This window comes from Polypterus senegalus, chromosome 9 (assembly GCF_016835505.1).
Source record: "Polypterus senegalus isolate Bchr_013 chromosome 9, ASM1683550v1, whole genome shotgun sequence".
NCBI lineage: Eukaryota > Metazoa > Chordata > Cladistia > Polypteriformes > Polypteridae > Polypterus > Polypterus senegalus.
The window spans coordinates 183,069,355-183,089,094 of record NC_053162.1 but is presented as its reverse complement, the minus strand read 5'-3'; the positions used below and the strand labels follow the sequence as shown (position 1 = coordinate 183,089,094).

General features: G+C 39.3%; 1 protein-coding gene across 3 annotated transcripts in view; it reads right to left on the bottom strand.

Annotated features, from left to right (window-relative positions):
• The window catches only part of LOC120536101, a 45,168-nt gene extending 26,085 nt beyond the window's left edge, over positions 1–19,083 (bottom strand). The window contains exons 1-2 of one of the 3 annotated variants that reach the window (XM_039764478.1): positions 11,867–11,948; positions 9,100–9,225 (exon numbers count right to left, since the gene is read on the bottom strand). Coding sequence is in view for 1 of the 3 variants with exons in the window: in XM_039764477.1 (XP_039620411.1) it covers positions 11,867–11,991 (125 nt within the window). In the remaining 2 variants the exon portion in view is untranslated. Of the gene's footprint in view, positions 1–9,099; positions 9,226–11,866; positions 12,303–18,891 lie in introns of those variants that run through there. The other 2 variants (XM_039764479.1, XM_039764477.1) reach the window with 2 other exon arrangements.
• Between the last annotated feature and the right edge of the window lie 657 nt (positions 19,084–19,740).

The following is a 19,740-nucleotide window of genomic DNA, read 5'->3' as shown; positions in this document are numbered from 1 at the left end:
CATCTGAAACATGCAAACATGTCCTCTTTGAAGATACATTTTTTAATGCAGGGGTTGGCAACCTTTCAGCGGTGTCGTGCTGAACCTGTGTTACAAAATTATTCTGCTTGCCCACATAATTCTGCCAATTTTGTTATATATAGTATTGTCACACATGTGCGCATGGGAAACAGCTAAAGGGCCTACCAATTAGTAATTCTACGGCAGGCCTGGGGGTGGCGGAGTGTGCTAACTGTCTCTCTCAGTCTCTTGTTTGGTTCCGGCACCGACAATGACGCCACTTCTGGTCAAGAAGAGGTCACTTCTGGTCGTGGTGTTGTTGATGACGTCACTTCTGGTCATGAAGATGTTACTTCCGGTCTCAGTGCTGATGACGTAAATTCCCATTTTATCGGTTAAAACTGCCATCTTGTCTCCATGCAAGTTAATTCTGTATTGGACTCTGTTCTATGAACACTTCTCATTTAAAAAATCAGCTTTTGCAGCTGGGAAAACAATATCTGAGTGGCTTCACCAAATCTTCATGATGTCTCTGACTCATTTGTTTGACAGTATCAAAATTGATTCAGTTATAATGGGCATACTTTTGAAGCCCATTATAACTGGATCTTATATCACTGGTCATTCAATATTTAAAAAAAACATAACATTATATGTGAAAAGAATGTTTTGTCAAATTTTAATCTTCAACGCATTGATTCAAAATTATTTTTTTCAAAACAAAATACATAGTTTGAATAAGAAAAAATGATCAAGAATTCTAATGTGATTATGTTTCTGGACTTCTCTAGCACCTTCAACACCATCCAACCTCTGCTCCTTAGAGACAAGCTGACCGAGATGGGAGTAGACTCACACCTGATGCCATGGATCATGGACTATCTTACAGACAGACCTCAGGATGTGCGTCTCGGGAACTGCAGGTCTGACATTGTGGTCAGCACCACATGAGCGCCACAGGTGACTGGACTTTCTCTGGTCCTGTTCAGCCAACATACATCAGACTTCCAAAACAACTCAGAGTCCTGCCACGTGCAAAAGTTCACTGACAACACTGCTATCGTGGGCTGCATCAGGAGTGTGCAGGAGGAGGAGTATAGGAGGCGAATCAAGGACTTTGTTAAATGGTGCAACTCAAACCACCTACAACTGAACACCAGCAAAACCAAGGAGCTGGTGGTGGATTTTAGGAGGACCAGGCCCCTCATGGACCTCATGATCATCAGAGGTGACTGTGCAGAAGGTGCAGACCTATAAATACCTGGGAGTGCAGCTGGATGATAAATTGGACTGGACTGCCAATACTGATGATCTATGTAAGAAAGGACAGAGACGACTATACTTCATTAGAAGACTGGCGTCCTTCAACATCTGCAATAAGATGCTGCAGATGTTCTATCAGACGGTTGTGACAAGCGCCCTCTTCTATGTGGTGGTGTGCTGGGGAGGCAGCATAAAGAAGAAGGACGCCTCATGCCTGGACAAACTGGTGAGGAAGGCAGGCTCTATTGTAGGCACGGAGCTGGACAGTTTGACATCCGTGGCAGAGCGACGGGCACTGAGCAGACTCCTGACAATCATGGAGAATCCACTGCATCCAATGAACAGGATCATCTCCAGACAGAGGAGCAGCTTCAGCGACAGACTGCTGTCACCATCCTGCTCCACTGACAGACTAAGGAGACCCCACACTATGCGACTCTTCAATTCCACCAGGGGGGTAAACGTTAGCATTATACAAAGTTATTGTCTGTTATACTGCATTGTTATCACTCTTTAATTTAATATTGTTCTTTATCAGTATGCTGCTGCTGGAGTATGGGAATTTCCCATTGGGATTAATAAAGTTATCTATCTATCTATCTATCTATCTATCTATCTATCTATCTATCTATCTATCTATCTAATCATTCTTTATTATTAATCACAGCTATTAATCCATTAATGCAAAGTAATTGTATAACTACATTCAGTGGGTTTATTTTTGGTTCCAATTATTTGACTAAAATAAGTAGTTTGTTTCTTAAAGCCAGAAACAGCCCTTTTCGTAGCTTCACTTTTCTCATCACAGTTTTTTAACGTGGACTGATGTTTAGTTTGATAATGCCACTTGCCGTATGACACACAACACTTTCAGAGCATAACGCACACAGCATGATCCTTTTGTTGTACACATCCATATTGATTCGTCCAAGAGTCCTGAAAAGAGCCAACATCAAGTTTTTGTTTTTTAGGAGTCATTTTTGGGCAGTATATCTCCTTGTATAATACGCTACCATGGCTGTCCGTTTGTCTGTCCAGGATTTCAAATTACCTGTAGCTCGCAAACTGTTTGCCCTATTCACTTTAAATTACTATCCGCTTTTAGGGTGATGATTGATCTCCAAAGTTATTTTATTTTGTTGTAGAATCAACTCTCGGCAGCGGCCAGCAGGGAGGCAGTGCGGCACCTGTGTATGGGCGCCGTTCTCATCCCTACCACCTTTGCCGTCACTTCTCCTACCACTTCATATCTTAAATCATTCTTAAGTCTCCAATCTGCCTCAAGTGCCAGCTTAAGTGAAAATTTAAAGAAAACGTACTAAGTAATTGCAACATAAACACTGACTTAATCAGTTTTAACATGAAAAGATACTGACGAAAGAATAGAAGAAGTGGGCCGCCAGGGTGGACAAGATAAGAGCCGCACAGGAAGCAGCAAGTTAATCAATCTCTGAGCAAACAAATGCTAAACATACAGAGAAGGAGTATGAAAACTATGAATGCTCAAGTCAAGTGTGTTCACTGCATGTTATCGTGCAGTGTGCTGTTACTGGTTACTTAATAATAGCAAGAGGTGTGTTTAAACGTACCACAGTCTGCACTGAACACATGGTTTACATTTACATGTGAGTCGCATTCACGAAACATAGGTGACGGCACGAACGCATGAGCTATAATTACATTTTTTTTTTTTACCATATTTCAATTCAATCAAAGTGCCATTGAAAATCGTTCTGCATGCCCCACTTGGCACGCAGGTAGCAGACCCCTGTTTTAATGCATTACCTACCTACATTACTTAGGCCTGAAATGAGGACTGAACTTTGGTGACAGTAGGTCTCTCAAAAACAAATTTTGATTTGATTTGATATACTTTATTAATCCCCACAGGGAAATTTGTCTTTTTGCATAACAGATTGTGGATATAATGGAATGCATTCATAGATAAGAGCCCTCATCATCCATTTTTAAAATCAACCAACTTTGGGAATTCCGCACACCCTAAGCTGATGTTTTCAGAGACACTTCATCTAATTCAGATTTACCTGGGCCTTAACCCTGAAGCATTGGGGACAATCCAGGAAACAGCTCTGGATAGTCCGGATCCATAACAGGACACACATGCATGAGCACACACACACTGGTTACAATTTCAGAGTCACCAATTCACCTAACCCATATGTCTTTGGGAACGTGGAAGAAAAACAAGAGGGTTGAAACGAAATCCACACCGACATAAGGAAAGCATGAAAACTTGAGAACAATTGTGATGGGAAAAGGTCATTCAGTCCAGTCCTATTCACCTGGATTCTCCAAAAATAACATCAAATCGAGATTTGAAGATCCCCAAGCTCCTGCTCTCTTGCTTCATTCACATGCTCTCAAAGGATGCTCTGATAACCAATTTGGAAATACAAGTTGGGCAATTCTGACAAACCAGAGCTACCCAAATTGTGCGAGGTACCTAATTTGACCTTTCACCTTAGTCAACTGTTTACAATTAAACATATAATCCAGTCAGTCCAAAATGCCATTTTTTTGCAACGGAAGTGAAACACATTTAAGACATGTACTTTGCTCTTTATTTTCACTAAGAATGTTGCTTATCTTTAAATTAATTGCTTTGCGGACCTGTAATAAATCAGCAGTGACCTTCTGTTTGTTTGAACAGTCTGACCATAAAACCACATAAATGTACCGAAGGGAGAAGGTGAAATGTCACAACTCGAAACTCCAATCACTCTGAGAGCGTTTGAATGCAGCATCTACCACAGTACAGTTGTCTTTAATTAGTTGTGTTAGTGAATTAAAGGAGTGGATGGATGAGAACGACTTGTCTTTAAACAGAGATGTTAATTATTGGAGGGAATGACGCTGATCACAACAATAATTTGTCATCCTTTAACTCGGTTAGAATCACCATTAATTTTACTGAATCAGCCCGTAATCTGGGAGTTATCTTTCACTCTAGCATGTCATTTAAAGTGCATATTACAAAGCTGTCTAAATCATGTTTCTTCCATCTTAAATATGTTGGGAAATGAAGGCGCTTTCTAAATAAACAGGATTGTGAGAAATTAATTCCTGCATTTATCTCTAGTAGGATTGACTACTGCAATGCGATTTTCACTGGATGTTCAAACCATTCTTTATTCAGCCTCCAGTTAATCTAAAATGCTGCTGCAAGAATTATTACAAGAACAAGAAAATACGAACACATAACTCCAGTTCTTAAATCCTTACACTGGCGCCCGGTTAAGTTTAGGGCAGATTTCAAAATCCTCCTTTTAACACATAAAGCATTAAATGGCCGAGGTCTGGCTTACTTGTCTGAACTTATCATGACTTACAAACCTGAGCACACATTAAGATCTCAAGATGCCGGTCTGCTTATGATTCCAAGGATTAATAAAATAACAGTGGGAGGTCGAGCTTTTAGTTACAGGGCCCCCTAAACTGTGGAGTGGTCTGCCTGCTACTATAAGAGATGCCCCTTCGGTCTCAGGCTGAAGACTCACGACTACAGTTTAAAACACCCTGACTAGAGCTGCTGATTAACTGTACAGACTGCATCTCTGTTGTCAGTCATTAGCACTAAAACATAAGTAACATAATAGTTATACAGTAATCCCTCCTCGATTGCGTTCCAGAACCCCCTGCGATAGGTGAAAATCCGCGAAGAAGAAACCATATGTTTGTATGGTTATTTTTATATATTTTAAGCCCTTATAAACTCTCCCACACTACTATAAACATTTCCCGCACAGTTATTCAGCATAAACCCTTTATATTCTCTTAGATATTGGGTAAGATTCATTGAAATTATATATGTAAACACACTGTTTATATACAGTAAAACCTAAATATTATTTTAAAGATATCGAGCGTCTCCAATATCACATATGTTACAGACATTATGATAGACAGGCCACCAGCAATCAATACGTACAATGCAAGAAAAATAGTATACAGTAAATGTGTGTACAGTGACACTAAACGTACGTACATGTACTAAGTACTGTAAGTAGAAAATGAATTATGGTTACTCACCAACAATGACACGACGACTTGTCCGATAACGATGAGTTTAGTTTTACTGCACAACAACGGAGAGCGTTACAGCTCTTCTAAAGGAGCCTCTTCAGGCGACTGTGTAGCAACGCTGTTGTTCTTCTTCAATCCAAATCCCTAAAGCAGATTCCATCAGGATTACTTCCTTATTACGTCCACTTACAACTCGTTTTGCACCCTGGTTAAAGGACACTGCGGCCGTAGATCTTATATTCTTTTCCTCCTTTTTGAATAAAAAAAATCGTGGACTCATTGATGCTGTAATGGCGTCCTACAGTGGTGTAGCTTTTCCCTTCCTTCAACATATTCAAAACTTATACCTTTTCGGCAATCGTTAGCATCTTCCATTGGCGCTTGGGCATGGCCCCTGAAGCAGTAGCAGGAGCAGATCGTTTTGGAGCCATAATGAAGGGCTTGACTGCGCACAAAGATAAACACAAAAGAGCAGAAAAGTGAACTATTTATACAGCGAAACACGTTGATGCTGAATGAACGAGATAAGACTTCCTGGTTAACACCGCGGAATCGAATTTGGCGCTCGGTCGCTGAGCCAATCAGCACACAGGATTTTAACTGCGTGCTCTGATTGGATAGCTTCTCAGCCATCCGCCAATAGCGTCCCTTGTATGAAATCAACTGGGCAAAACAACTGAGGAAGCAAATACTGGAAGTAAAAAGACGCATTGTCCGCAGAACCTGCGAAGTAGCGAAAAATCCACGTTATGTATTTAGATATTTAGATAAAATCTGCGATAGAGTGAAGCCGCGAGAGTCGAAATGCGATATAGCGAGGGATTACTGTAATTTGTTACTAACCCTCACCTATTCTGTTTCTCTTCTCAGTACTCAAATGTGGCACTTGGTGCCCACGGCCCACCTGCCAAGTTGTTTTGCCTGCCTAAGATAAAGTCATCTCTGATGGAGGATCGCAGGAATCGTGGGAAAGAGGGGTCCTTTCATTGGATTGGCTGACCCAGCTGTGGAATGGCCAATTGGGGGAGGCAACTTGATGGCTGAGGTCTCCAGGACTCTAAACAAATCCAAATCATATTATCTGATATCATCTACTGTTAAATTCTACTCCGTACTTCTAAAATGTTTTTGTTTTTTTACTGTATTGAAGATTTGTTGTGTTCTGTGTATTGTATTGTATTGACCCCCTTCTTTTTGACAGCCACTGCACGCCCAGCCTACCTGGAAAGGGGTCTCTCTTTGAACTGCCTCTCCCGTTTCTTCCGTGTCTTCCGTTTTTTTCCCTACAAGGGTTTATTTTTGGAGTTTTTCCTTGTCTACTTAGAGAGTCAAGGCTGGGGGGCTGTCAAGAGGCAGGGCCCGTTAAAGCTCATTGCGGAACTTCTTGTGTGATTTTGGGCTATACAAAAATAAATTGTATTGTATTGGGGCAGCACGGTGGCGCAGTGATAGCGCTGCTGCCTCGCAGTTAGGAAACCCGGGTTTGCTTCCCGGGTCCTCCCTGTGTGGAGTTTGTATGTTCTCCCTGTGTCTGCGTAGGTTTAGGTGGATTGGCGATTCTAAATTGGCCCTAGCGTGTGCTTGGTGTTTGTGTGTGTCCTATGGTGGGTTGGCACCCTGCCCTGTGTTGGCTAGGATTGGCTCCAGCAGATCCCCATGACCCTGTGTTCGGATTCAGCTGGTTGGAAAATGGATGGATGGGTGTATTGTATTGTGTCTGTGTGGGTTTCCTCCCACAGTCCAAAGACATGCAGGTTAGGTACATTGTCCCTAGTGTGTGCTTGGGGGGTGTGTGTGCGTGCCCTGCGGTGGGCTGGCGCCCTGCCCGGGGTTTGTTTCCTGCATTGCACCCTGTGCTGGCTGGGATTGGCTCCAGCAGACCCCCGGCTAGGATATAGCAGGTGGTACAATGACTGCCTTACTGACATTCAAAAAGTTGCTGCACTTTTATATTTTCGTTGGAAACGGTGAAGGCGGGAGGAGCAGTAATTGGGCATTAAAAAGTTGTTATGACGCTGGGAAAATTGCATCGCAAACGAAGGTGATGATGTATAGAAAAGTGATGTCAGTTGTTTTTGAAACCCTCAAACAGAGTTTTAAAAAGTGCAGAAGCTTTTTGAATGAATCTCATCCGATATTTAAAGTGTTTATTTTTAGTCAAATGTGACCTGTAAAATTAGTACACCAAAATGATTTATATACAAGTAATGTCAAATCCAGGATTTCATTCATGACAATTAGCCAAATGACGCAGAATGGTAATGAGTTGTTTTAGTTAATAATGGGGTACAATGAACAAAGTATATCCTCCACTCAACTTAAAATAATTAAGGTGCACTTAATATTTTCAATCTGAAACAATATAATTCTATTTATCTTATTTAACCCACAAGTTTTAAGTTGAGGCAAATCATTTACAGTGATTGGGTGTAATTCACTTGTTTTATACTGAAATAAATCTGTTTTTTAAGTTGTTACAATTTAAAATGGTTTATTGGTCATAACCTGTTTTTGTGCTATTAGAAATATTATGAACATAAGGGCTTATAAAGGCAGTGATCAGCATGAGTGCGCGTAGAAGGAACTCCGAGTCCAGCTCAGGGCGGCAAAGGAACAGTACAGGAGAAAGCTGGAGCAGAAGTTGTAGAATAACAGCATGAAGGAAGTGTGGGATGGGATGAAGATCATCACTGGCTGCAGCTCGAAGCGGGGTGCCGCCATCGAGACAGACGTGGAGAGAGCAAACCAGATGAACAACTTCTTGAACAGGTTTGACCAGCCTAACCCACTCTCACCTCAGAGTACTGCACTGACAGACTGAGAAGACCCCACACTATGAGACTCTTTAATTTCACCCGGGGAGTAAACATTAACAAAGTTATTGTCTGTTATACTGCATTGTTATCACTGGTTAATTTAATATTGTTATTATCAGTATGCTGCTGCTGGAATATGGGAATTTCCCCTTGGGATTAATAAAATATCTATCTATCTATCTATCTATCTATCTATCTATCATATAGTGTCTTTCATATCTATCTATCTATCTATCTATCATATAGTGCCATTCATATCTATCTATCATATAATGTCTTTCATATCTATCTATCTATCTATCTATCATATAGTGCCTTTTGTATCTATCTATCTATCTATCTATCTATCATATGATGCCTTTCATATCTATCTATCTATCTATCTATCATATAGTGCCTTTCATATCTATCTAAGGGCGGCACGGTGGTGCAGTGGTAGCGCTGCTGCCTCGCAGTTGGGAGACCCGGGTTCGTTTCCCGGGTCCTCCCTGCGTGGAGTTTGCATGTTCTCGCTGTGTCTGCGTGGGTTTCCTCCCACAATCCAAAGACATGCCGGTTAGGTGGATTGGCGATTCTAAATTGGCCCTAGTGTGTGCTTGGTGTGTGGCTGTGTTTGTGTGTGTTCTGCGGTGGGTTGGCACCCTGCCCTGGATTGGTTCCTGCCTTGTGCCCTGTGTTGGCTGGGATTGGCTCCAGCAGACCCCCGTGACCCTGTATTCGGATTCAGCGGATTAGAAAATGGATGGATATCTATCATATAGTGCCTTTCATATCTATCTATCTATCTATAACACATTCCAATGCTGTACTTTTTTACATTTATTTAAAAATCTAGTACAAATACACAAGCATTTTGCAGTTTAAATCTTAAATATACAATAAAATATTATTAAACGTTTCTACAGCTTTCTTGAAAGTATGTTTTATTACAAGTTCTAATACTTAAAATGAACAGTTGAGGAGCAGAGTTACTTACCAGAAATCCTCCGTTATTAAAGTCTGCTACTGAAAATGGCCAGACCTGTAAAGCCACATCTACTCCACTCAGGGAGTGTGTTCTTCTTTTTTGGCAGTTGGAAAGCCAGAATGCTGGAAAGTTCGACTGGAAGAAAATACAAACGGCCCCTCACACACAGCACACAAACACACTAAAACATTAGGTTAACTGAAATAGGATTTTTATGTTTATTTCCTCCACCATCTCTTACTTTGGTACAAACATTTTTTTTTTACTTTTATTAAGATCTGAAACCAAATATTTCAAGCTACAACACTAACTGACTAAGTTGCTTGAAAGAGAACATTTACTTTGAGTGAACAACATCGATGTTATATATTTTTCAGTGTATTACAGACCTAGAAGGCTTTTTAAAATATTTCTCAATGCCTTCAGAATTGTTTCGGGGACCTTTTTGTTGTTGTTCTACCCATATGAGACCATGTGAGCTCTTTCTAGGAAAACAGGAGTACAGGGCTATTCAGCCATTCATTTAGGAGGCGTAAAGAAACCACGAAGAGGCCATTTGCTGTCTTAATAGGATGACAAATCCAGTAAAGAAAGCCATTACTTTTATATCTGCATTTGCCTCCAAGGCAAGTCGTTACATGTTTACTAACTTGGACTGAAACCATGGCCAGCGTTCTCCTGTCATATTACAACATCAGTGTGTTACCAAAAATAACACACTCCCTGCTAAACACGTGATTTTAATACTTCAAACAGACCACCAATTCTGAAGAGTCCTTCACAACGGATGTGACAACGGCAGTCCTTGCAGTCATAGACGATGGAGCTGCTCAACATTCACAGGCAGATGGTGTTGACTTTGCCATTGTACTTGAAGACAACATTATCATTGAAAGTATGAGTGACGTACAAAGTTCATTTTTCTTTGTATTGGCCTATATATGCCCTGAACATTGAGTATCCCAAAGACACGGAGTACAGTTTGAAGTACTCCAGAAATTCTTTCTAAGGATTGGCAGAAGTTACTCAACAAGAGTTGTCTATTTCAAAAATAAGCTCCTGCAGTAACCCCCTGAGCCCTGTTCTTGTCTCGAGAAACATTGGAAATCTGTACAGTCTTTTGTTTAATTTATTTCAGATTTTTTGGCATTTCTTTTACTTTTAGGAATGTCTATTTGATACGTTCCTTGTAGCCCTATTCTCTATTTCTTTATAACTGGATTAGTCTGGAACCCTATATGTTCATAAAATGAATACAACTGTGTCTGTTTATTTGTGCTTGAAAAAGAAACATTATTACTCCAGCGATTTTTGAGAAATTATCCATTTTATATTAAAAACTGTAATCTGCACAAACAAACCACAGTATTTTGGAGACTAATAGGGTGTTTGACAATGAAAGTAATATTTGATTTGACGTCTTGGGCACGGCCATCAGCAGCGTGTCTGTCTGCGAAGAGAGAGTCGACCTCGTCATTGAGAGGTTTACTTACCTCGGCAGTGACATTCGTGTGACTCTGGTGACTCTTTCTATCAAGTCAGTAGATGGATTGGGAGAGCATGGGGGGTCATGAGGTCGCTAGAAAGCAGTGTGTCACACTCCCAGTATCTGCAAAAGGACAAAGGTCCAAGTCTTTAGTGTCCTTATGAAATCCAGCAATACGAAGAGGTTCACAGTGACGCATAAACTTCTGCCAGCAATAAATAGAACAACAGTTTTTTTTTTCTTCCTTTCATTCCTTTTTTGTGTGCTCCTTTATTTTCCTTTCTTTTCTATTTTTTGTAAGCATTTTAAACCCTGTGTTTGTCCAAGGTAGCTCTGATGACAACGCCATCTATCTTTTCTTTCTTTTTGCCAAGTTCCTGTCCACAACGTTCTTTCATTTTCAAATGGCCGCACCTGCCTCAACCACAGCGCCTCATTTTCACATCAGCTATGAATGTTGATTCACCTCAAACATTATAATGGGAAAGATTAAATAAATAAATGGAACAACTGAAATCTAGTTTGGAGAGCTCCGCTGTTACTCACTTTACATTTATAATCACACTATTATTTTTTAACTTATTTCAAATGAGTACATTTTCTTAAATATATTAAACATGGACAAAAAGTAGTTGAATTTACTGATAGTGCTGGTAATGTTTTATTGCAATTTTTAAGAAAATCCAACTCATTTGATTCCAGTTTTCTATTACAGAACTGCACTTTAAAAAAAGAAAGAAACCTGGATTTTTATATATATATATATATATATATATATATATATATATATATATATATATATATATATATATATATATATATATATATATTGCATCTGTATTTAATCACACGTTGAGCTTTTACGTAACCTTAAGAACTCGCGCGTGCGCGTTCACGATAAGGCTATGGGGGAAAAAATTCTGAATTCGAACCAAAAACTTAAAGATGTGCGCCCGATGCCTCCCTGATGTTTCCGAGGCCCTGAGGATAGCTTTCGCGAAATCCCACCTGTCCACAACTTCCGACAGAGAGGCGACTTGACATTCGCAGTGACTCTCGATAGGCTAATATCGAGTGCGACATAATTCTTGCCTTATTACTGTTTGTTTCGGAGTAGTCCACAACATCCATTAATCAGATAGATAGATAGATAGATAGATAGATAGATAGATAGATAGATAGATAGATAGATAGATAGATAGATAGATAGATAGATAGATAGATAGATAGATAGATAGATATCTCCCTGACTTATGTTTAACATGTGTTTTACAAAATGAACCCACTCACCTTTCAACTGTGAATAAGTCTCCTGTCCGACGCAAAGAGGGTCGAATCGTGCACACGCAATGCTGCCCAGGTGAGAAACAAAGATTGGCATTCACAACAACGCCCTCGTTTACTTCGTCGGGCATCGATGCATATCAAAGTTTGAATATTCAAAATGAGGCGGTGCCCTGAAAGGCTGATTCTAATGTAAATTAATTAAATGTTCACGGATTCCGTGTCTTCAACGCCTTCATATTTCCGTGAACTGTAATTGTTCTTGCTCAGCTGGTCTCCGCACTTCGCTACTTAATAGTAAAACTACCATCGTATAAAAGCCAACACCGAGTAGTTATTTCAGTTACGAAATGTTTTAATGTCATAACTCCTCGGTGTCTGCATTGCTTTTGCTCGCCGCTCTGGACTGTTTCGTTTTCACAACGGCAAGTTATTTATTTTTTTTCGTGAATGCATTTTAGTGAGCATTTCGTTTCTTCCGCCGTTTTATTGCACATTCAGCTTAAATCTTTTAACTGTTTATCGTGTTATCATAATTTTGTTCTATTATTTTTGTCTTCAATTTAGGACAGTCGTGAAATACAGCTGGTAATCCATCTTAATAATATATATCGAAATATGCCTTGTTATTATTAAATTATTAATATGTAATTAAAACTTTACTTGTAATAAAAAAATACTGCAACCGTATCACAGACCTTTATATATATATATATATATATATATATATATATATATATATATATATATTATTTTCAAACGAGCAAATTCGGCAGCTCCATTGCATTGTATTCTGATGTATTATTTATTTGTCTGTATTAATAGTATTTATCTGGTTGAGTAATGCTATGATAATACTAATGAACAGCAATGCTGAAAGCAGTTGACGGGACGAAAGTAAGAACTTTTTTTTTTTAAGTAAGTGGATTGCAGGGAATATTGTGTTGATGTGGTTGTAGAACTCGTTCATCTGGTCATTTTTATTATGTTGAATGTGTCGTCTACGTAGCGTATCCACATTTTTGGTGCGAATGACGTCTGTTAACACAATATTCCCTGCAATCCAATTCACCGTGCAAAGAAATAAACCGACTCATCGGCTTCCTGGACATGAAGGAAATAACGACGCCATGCACCCACGAGTGTTTACCGTGAGGAATGCTATGCAGAAAGGATACTACACTTCACCAGAAATCACCCGGCATCTCATAAACGGAGCTGTGTTAAAACTTTATTTAGAAAAGTCTACGGCCATTGTAATACGAAGGAGACAAAAACGAACGAAAGACGCTATATTTTCCGTCTTTTCATTTCAAACGGATACTCAAAGACATTCATTAAGCAACGCCTGCACAGGAGACGCATGGCCCTCACAGCCCCCAGACCTAAACATCATTGAAAATGTGTGGTGAGATCTCAAAAGATCTGTGTATGGAAAACGGCTCACGAATCGTGCAGAATTAGAAGACTTTTCCAAGTACGAATGGGCGAAAACACCACAAGCATAACAACTGAAAGACTCCGACCTTCAAAAAGTGTTTACAAGCTGTGATACTTGCCAAAGGGGGTCTTGATAACCATGTCAGGCGTCCATACTTTTGCTTCAGGCCCTTTTCATTTCTTTGGTATTTTCTGAATGATGGAAATAAAATGCTTAAAATATTAAAGAAATATGTCATCTTTAATTGTATGCCTTTTGGTGATCAGTTCTTCTTCTGCTCATTTAAGTATTCACAATAACAGACATTTTAAGCAAGGGGATCCAAAATTTTGCATGCAAGTGTATGTGTGGAACCTGTTATAGATTTAAATGGATGACGTTTTTTTATTTCAAATATTACTTTAGATGGTTCATTTAGGAACCAAAAACTGTTCTCCTATACTGCACCGCTCTGAATAATCAGATTAGCGCCTTTATTTTGTTTTTAAGCTTATCTAGACTGCAAGACAAACACGCTTTGTGGTCAAAAGAAATTCCTGGCAGAACAGGCACAGCATCGAACTCCTTGAATGGCGCTCCTGTGAAATGGGAATTCTTGCAAGATGTGTCTGCTGCGCCACCATGCAGTCGGTGTTATTGTTGAGTTTTGTGGACAAATGAATGTTGGAGGGACATGTCCACTGCATAAAACCTGGTGCAATGGTCCGACTGCTCCAAATCTAGAGACTACTGAAGTCACTTTAATTTATAAGGCTTTTACGGCACATCTATAATGATTCATTTCAGTTTCCTCTATGGCGCTCACATCGTGCAGTCTGCAAGTGGCGTTCTTGACATAGTAAATTCGTCACTAGATACTGGGGTCTTCCCAGACTGTCTTAAGACTGCTGTAGTTAAACCCCTACTTAAGAAACATAATCTTGACCCTCAGCTCTTGAAAATTTTAGACCCATCTCTAACTTGCCCTTCTTAAGTAAAGTTCTAGAGAAGGCAGTCATTATGCAGTTAAATGACCACCTCAATAAACATGCTATTCTTGATAAATTTCAGTCAGGTTTTAGAACAAATCACAGCACAGAAACGGCACTCGTTAAAGTAATAAATGACTTGGGTAAATGCAGACAGAGGCCATTTATCTGTTCTCATCCTCTTAGATCTGAGTGCTGCATTTGACACCATTGATCACAACATTCTTAGAAATCGCCTTAGTCAATGGGTGGGCCTCTCTGGCAGTGTCTTAAATTGGTTTGAATCCTACCTGACAGGGAGAAAATATTTTGTTAGTTGTGGGAATTACAACTCGAAGACACATGATATCCAATATGGTGTTCCACAAGGCTCTATCCTGGGTCCGCTGTTATTCTCAATCTACATGCTTCCGTTAGGTCAGATTATCTCAGGGCACAACGTGAGCTACCACAGCTATGCTGATGACACACAGCTGTACTTATCAATAGCACCTGATGACCCTGATTCTATTGATTCACTAACACAATGTCTGACTTGTATCTCAGAATGGATGAATAGTAATTTTCTCAAGTTAAATAAAGAGAAAACTGAAATTTTAGTGATCAGCAATAATGGATACAATGAAGCTATTAGAAATAAACTGGATACATTAGGATTAAAAGTCAAGACGGAGGTAAAAAGCTTAGGGGTGATTGTTGACTGTAATCTGAATTTTAAATCACATATTAATCAGATCACTAGGACAGCATTTTTCACTTAAGAAACATAAGTAAAGTTAGACCTCTTTATCACTGAAAGATGCTGAGAAATTAGTTCACGCGTTTGTTTTCAGTCGACTAGATTACTGTAACGCACTCCTCTCAGGACTACCCAAAAAAGATATAAATCGTTTGCAACTAGTGCAGAATGCAGCTGCTAGAATCCTAACTAGGAAAAGAAAATCCGAACACATTTCTCCAGTTTTGATGTCACTACACTGGTTACCTGTGTCATTCAGAATTGACTTTAAAATTCTGCTTATGGTTTATAAAGCCTTGAATAATCTCGCCCCATCTTATATATCGGAATGTCTGACACCTTATATTCCAAATCGTAACCTCAGATCCTCAAATGAGTGTCTCCTTAGAATTCCAAGAACAAAACTTAAAAGAAGTGGTGAGGCGGCCTTCTGCTGTTATGCACCTAAAATCTGGAATAGCCTGCCAATAGGAATTCGCCAGGCTGATACAGTAGAGCACTTTAAAACACTGCTGAAAACACATTACTTTAACATGGCCTTTTTATAACTTCATTTTAATCGTAATTTAACTTAATCCTGATACTCTATGTTCAATTCATCATAACAACTATTCATGGTGGCTCTAAAATCGGTACTGACCCCTACTCTCTTTTCTGTTTCTTTTTCCGGTTTCTTTGTGGTGGTGGCCTGCGCCACCTCCACCTACTCAAAGCTTCATGATGCTCCAACAATGATGGACGGATTAAAAGGAAGAAGTCTACGTGACCATCATCATCATCAAGCCCTTCCGTGAGAACCCTAAATCCAAAGAGGACTGTTTCATTTATGTTAGGTAGAATGCCCAGAGGGGACTGGGCGGTCTCATGGTCTGGAATCCCTACAGATTTTATTTTTCTCCAGCCGTCTGGAGTTTTTTGTTTTTCTGTCCCCTGGCCATTGAACCTTACTCTTATTCGATGTTAATGTTGATTTATTTTTTATAATTATGTCTTTCATTTTTCTATTCTTTAATATGTAAAGCACTTTGAGCTACTATTTGTATGAAAATGTGCTATATAAATAAATGTTGTTGTTGTTGTTGTTGTTCTGTATGATCTGTCTAGCTATAAATACAGTCTAATAAAGCGCATGTCAGATTAAAATAAAGAAAATATGTACATCGGTTGCACACAATAAAATTGTTTTTATCAAAAATAATGTAATTATGCTTAATGCACTGAATTAAAATATCCTGAAACAACATATGTTTATATAAAATGAATGAAACTTTTTTATTCTCTGTTAAAGTAATTATATTATGTTGTATTAATCCGTACTAAGCGAGAAAATATAGACAACTTAATAGTACATTTACTGACTTGTGACAGTACGTTAGTTAAATGTCATTAAAGCATAATATTTTAATAATTGTTTTATAAACTTTGAAAAAATGCACCTCATTACTCAGCTATAACCTTTTTAGGTTCTCAGTTACACTTGTTTATTTTACAGTTCATGTTCAAAGATATTAAGAAATAAACGGGTTTGCTTATACACAAACTAGTTTTATTTGGTGTAAACAAAACAAACAACAAAAATACAAAAGATTATAATTCAAAGGCTGAAATGTACAAGAGTGGTACAAGAACACTGCTTCTTTGGCTGTGCCAGAATGCTACGAGCAAAGTTTAACTAATTATGAACACAAAATGCACCTTGGATGGAGTGTTACATTATAAAATAGAGTACATGTATTTATTTACTGCGGTGGGTTGGCGCCCTACCCAGGGTTTGTTTCCTGCCTTGCGCCCTGTGTTGGCTGGGATTGGCTGCAGCAGAACCCCGTGACCCTGTAGTTAGGATATAGTGCGGGTTGGATAATGGATGCATTTATTTTATTTAACTGCTTCATAAATGTTAAATATTAGTAAAATATAAAGTGCAAAAATTGCTTTTTCGCACCTTCCTTCACAATATATATATATATATATATATATATATATATATATATATATATATATATATATATATATATATATTCAAACGAGTAAATTCGACAACTGTATTCGGGTGTATTATTTGTTTGTCTCTATTAGTATTAATCTACTTGAGCAATGTTATGATAATACTAATAAACAGTATTATTGTGGGTGTTGGGGGGGACAAACTCTAATGAAAATTAGCGGTCTCCCTTACCCGCTGGGCGCAGTTTTTGAATGTAAAAGTGCGCATGCCCCGTAAACCAAGGGACGCGCGCTCCTTAAAGTAATTAGACTGCCGTTCGTATCCCTGGGTGCTCCCTGCACGGTGTTGCATAGTCTGCCCCGTGTGTGCGTGGATTTCGACGAACAGTCCAAAGACATGCAGTTTAGGTGAATAGGCGTTAAATTGACCCATGGAATCTACTAAACTCACCCTGATTGGAATGGCGCCTTGTCCCCCAAATGTTATTCCTGCCTTGAGCTTAGTGATACAGGGATAGGTAACGGCTGCCTTGTGCCCTGATAACGGGATTTGGAAATTTGATGGAAGGAGTTAATTGTGTACCGCCTTTCAAATGAATGTAATACTTCTGATTGTGTTTCAGTCGAAAAAATAGATGTTTCCACTCGAGTAGGGTACAGACGTTTGCATTATTCACATTCTAGTTTGAACACCTGTCCTGCTATCACTAGCTGCACAAACAGTCCAGTGTTACTCCATTACGTTTACCTCTTTTGTAAGTTGCTTTGTTTAAAAATGTAAATGTAACTTTTAGAAAAACAAAGTTAATTTGGGGACTGTAAATTGTACTATTACCGGAATTCGGGCTGTCAGAAAGAAATCGAGCTGTCGCGTGTTGGTCCCAGTTCTTCAGACATGGCTCGTGCCTTCCATTTCTAGTGACACCGAAGAAGGTGAATACGCAACTTCTGGATGTGCGCAGACGCACCACCCGCTCCGTATCTAAAAAAAGTCTGTAAACCTGTTGCAGTGTCCCTCAGACCTGTGAACCAAGGCTACGACTAAAACACATAAAAAGAGACCTGGCAATATTCGTAAAGAATGTGTAATCGCACCGCAAACCTCACAGCTCTATATAACAAAAAAATTGAGATATCGCGTGTCAGTTCTGGAGGAACCCCATGAAGATGTCTCCAAAAACTCCGAAAATATATACAGCTTGGAAGAAAGTGGCAACATCTACAGTGCGCAGTTTCCGAAACGGCGGTCGTGTCTGGCTGGGCTCACTTAGCGTCCAATCCGGCTTTGACGAGTGTAGCAGTTGTTCCCACTTTTGTTTATTTGTGTCAGCTGTTTACCAGCCACACAGTGAATGGCTGCGTCCTGCCATCTTCGCCTAAACGAGCACCTGCTTGATATTTCCGGGTGAGGATCCTGCACGACGAAGCGCTCATCTTGATGTCAGATTTTTTCTTTAGGCCGTCCCTCAAGCGCCATTGCTTAAGCGCCTTAATGTCGCAAATTAAATTACTTAAGCCACAAGCTGCTAATTCTGCAGTAATTATAACGTTTATTGTCCTCGGGATTTACCAGGTGAGATTCTGCTAACAAATTTGTTTTTACACGCCTGCCCCAGAGCAATCTGCAGGTAAATCGGGGGAGAGCCTGCGTTTTAGTAAGAGGACACACCCAAACACACACACACACACACACACAAACACAAGAAGAGACACAGATGATGGAAAGAAAGGTCAGATCATCGACCAGACACTCACCTTTCACGTTTACATAAGTTATGAAGAAAACGTGGCACCCTCAGGGAAGCTTTTTATTTACACTCCAGACTAAAATTGCCATGAGACTGGCCTGGTTACTCGAACATTAAGGTTGTAGGTTTGAACTGTCCAAGCGAATAAAACAAACAATAAGCCGTCCAGTTTCTTTCGTGAGCCAACTTACCAAATGCCTAACTTGTCCGTGTGCTGCTTTTTTTTCAAGGAGATGACATTCAGTCCTTATCAAACTCTTTAGAAAGACGGAATGGTGTAACATTTACATTTCCCAGTCCTCTACTTCAAACACAAAAGAGACTGTTTACTTTGAGACATGACTCTTACACACACCGTTAGCACCAATCAGCCGCACAACATGAAAACCGCCTGCCTAATATTGCGTAGCCCCCATGCCAACCAAAACAGCTGTAACCCGTCGAGGCATGTAGGGACTCCACTAGGCGTGAGCAGCAAACCCAAGTCCTGGAAGTTGTGAAGTAGGACCTCCATGCATGCACTGAAAAAAGTATAACCGCCATTCAACTTGAAATAATTAATGTAATGATTCACACTTAATATTTTCAATCTGAATCAATAGAATTCTTTTTATCTTATTGAACCCACAATTTTTAAGTTGAGGCAAATCACTTAGAGTGATTGGGTGTAATTCACTTGTTTTATACTGAAGCAAATCTTTTTTCTAAGTTGTTACAATTTAAAATGGTTTATTGGTCATAACCTGTTTTTATGCTTTTAGAAATATTATGAACATAACACATTCCAATGCTGTACTTTTTACATTTATTTAAAAATCGAGTGCAAATACACAAGCATTTTGCAGTGTAAATCTTAAATATATAATAAAAAATTATTAAACATTTCTACAGCTTTCTTGAAAGTATGTTTTATTACGAGTTCTTATGCTTAAAATGAACAGTTGAGAAACAGGGTTACTTACCAGAAATCCTCCGTTATTAAAGTCTGCTACTGAAAATGACCAGACCTGTAAAGCCACATCTACTCCACTCGGGGAGTG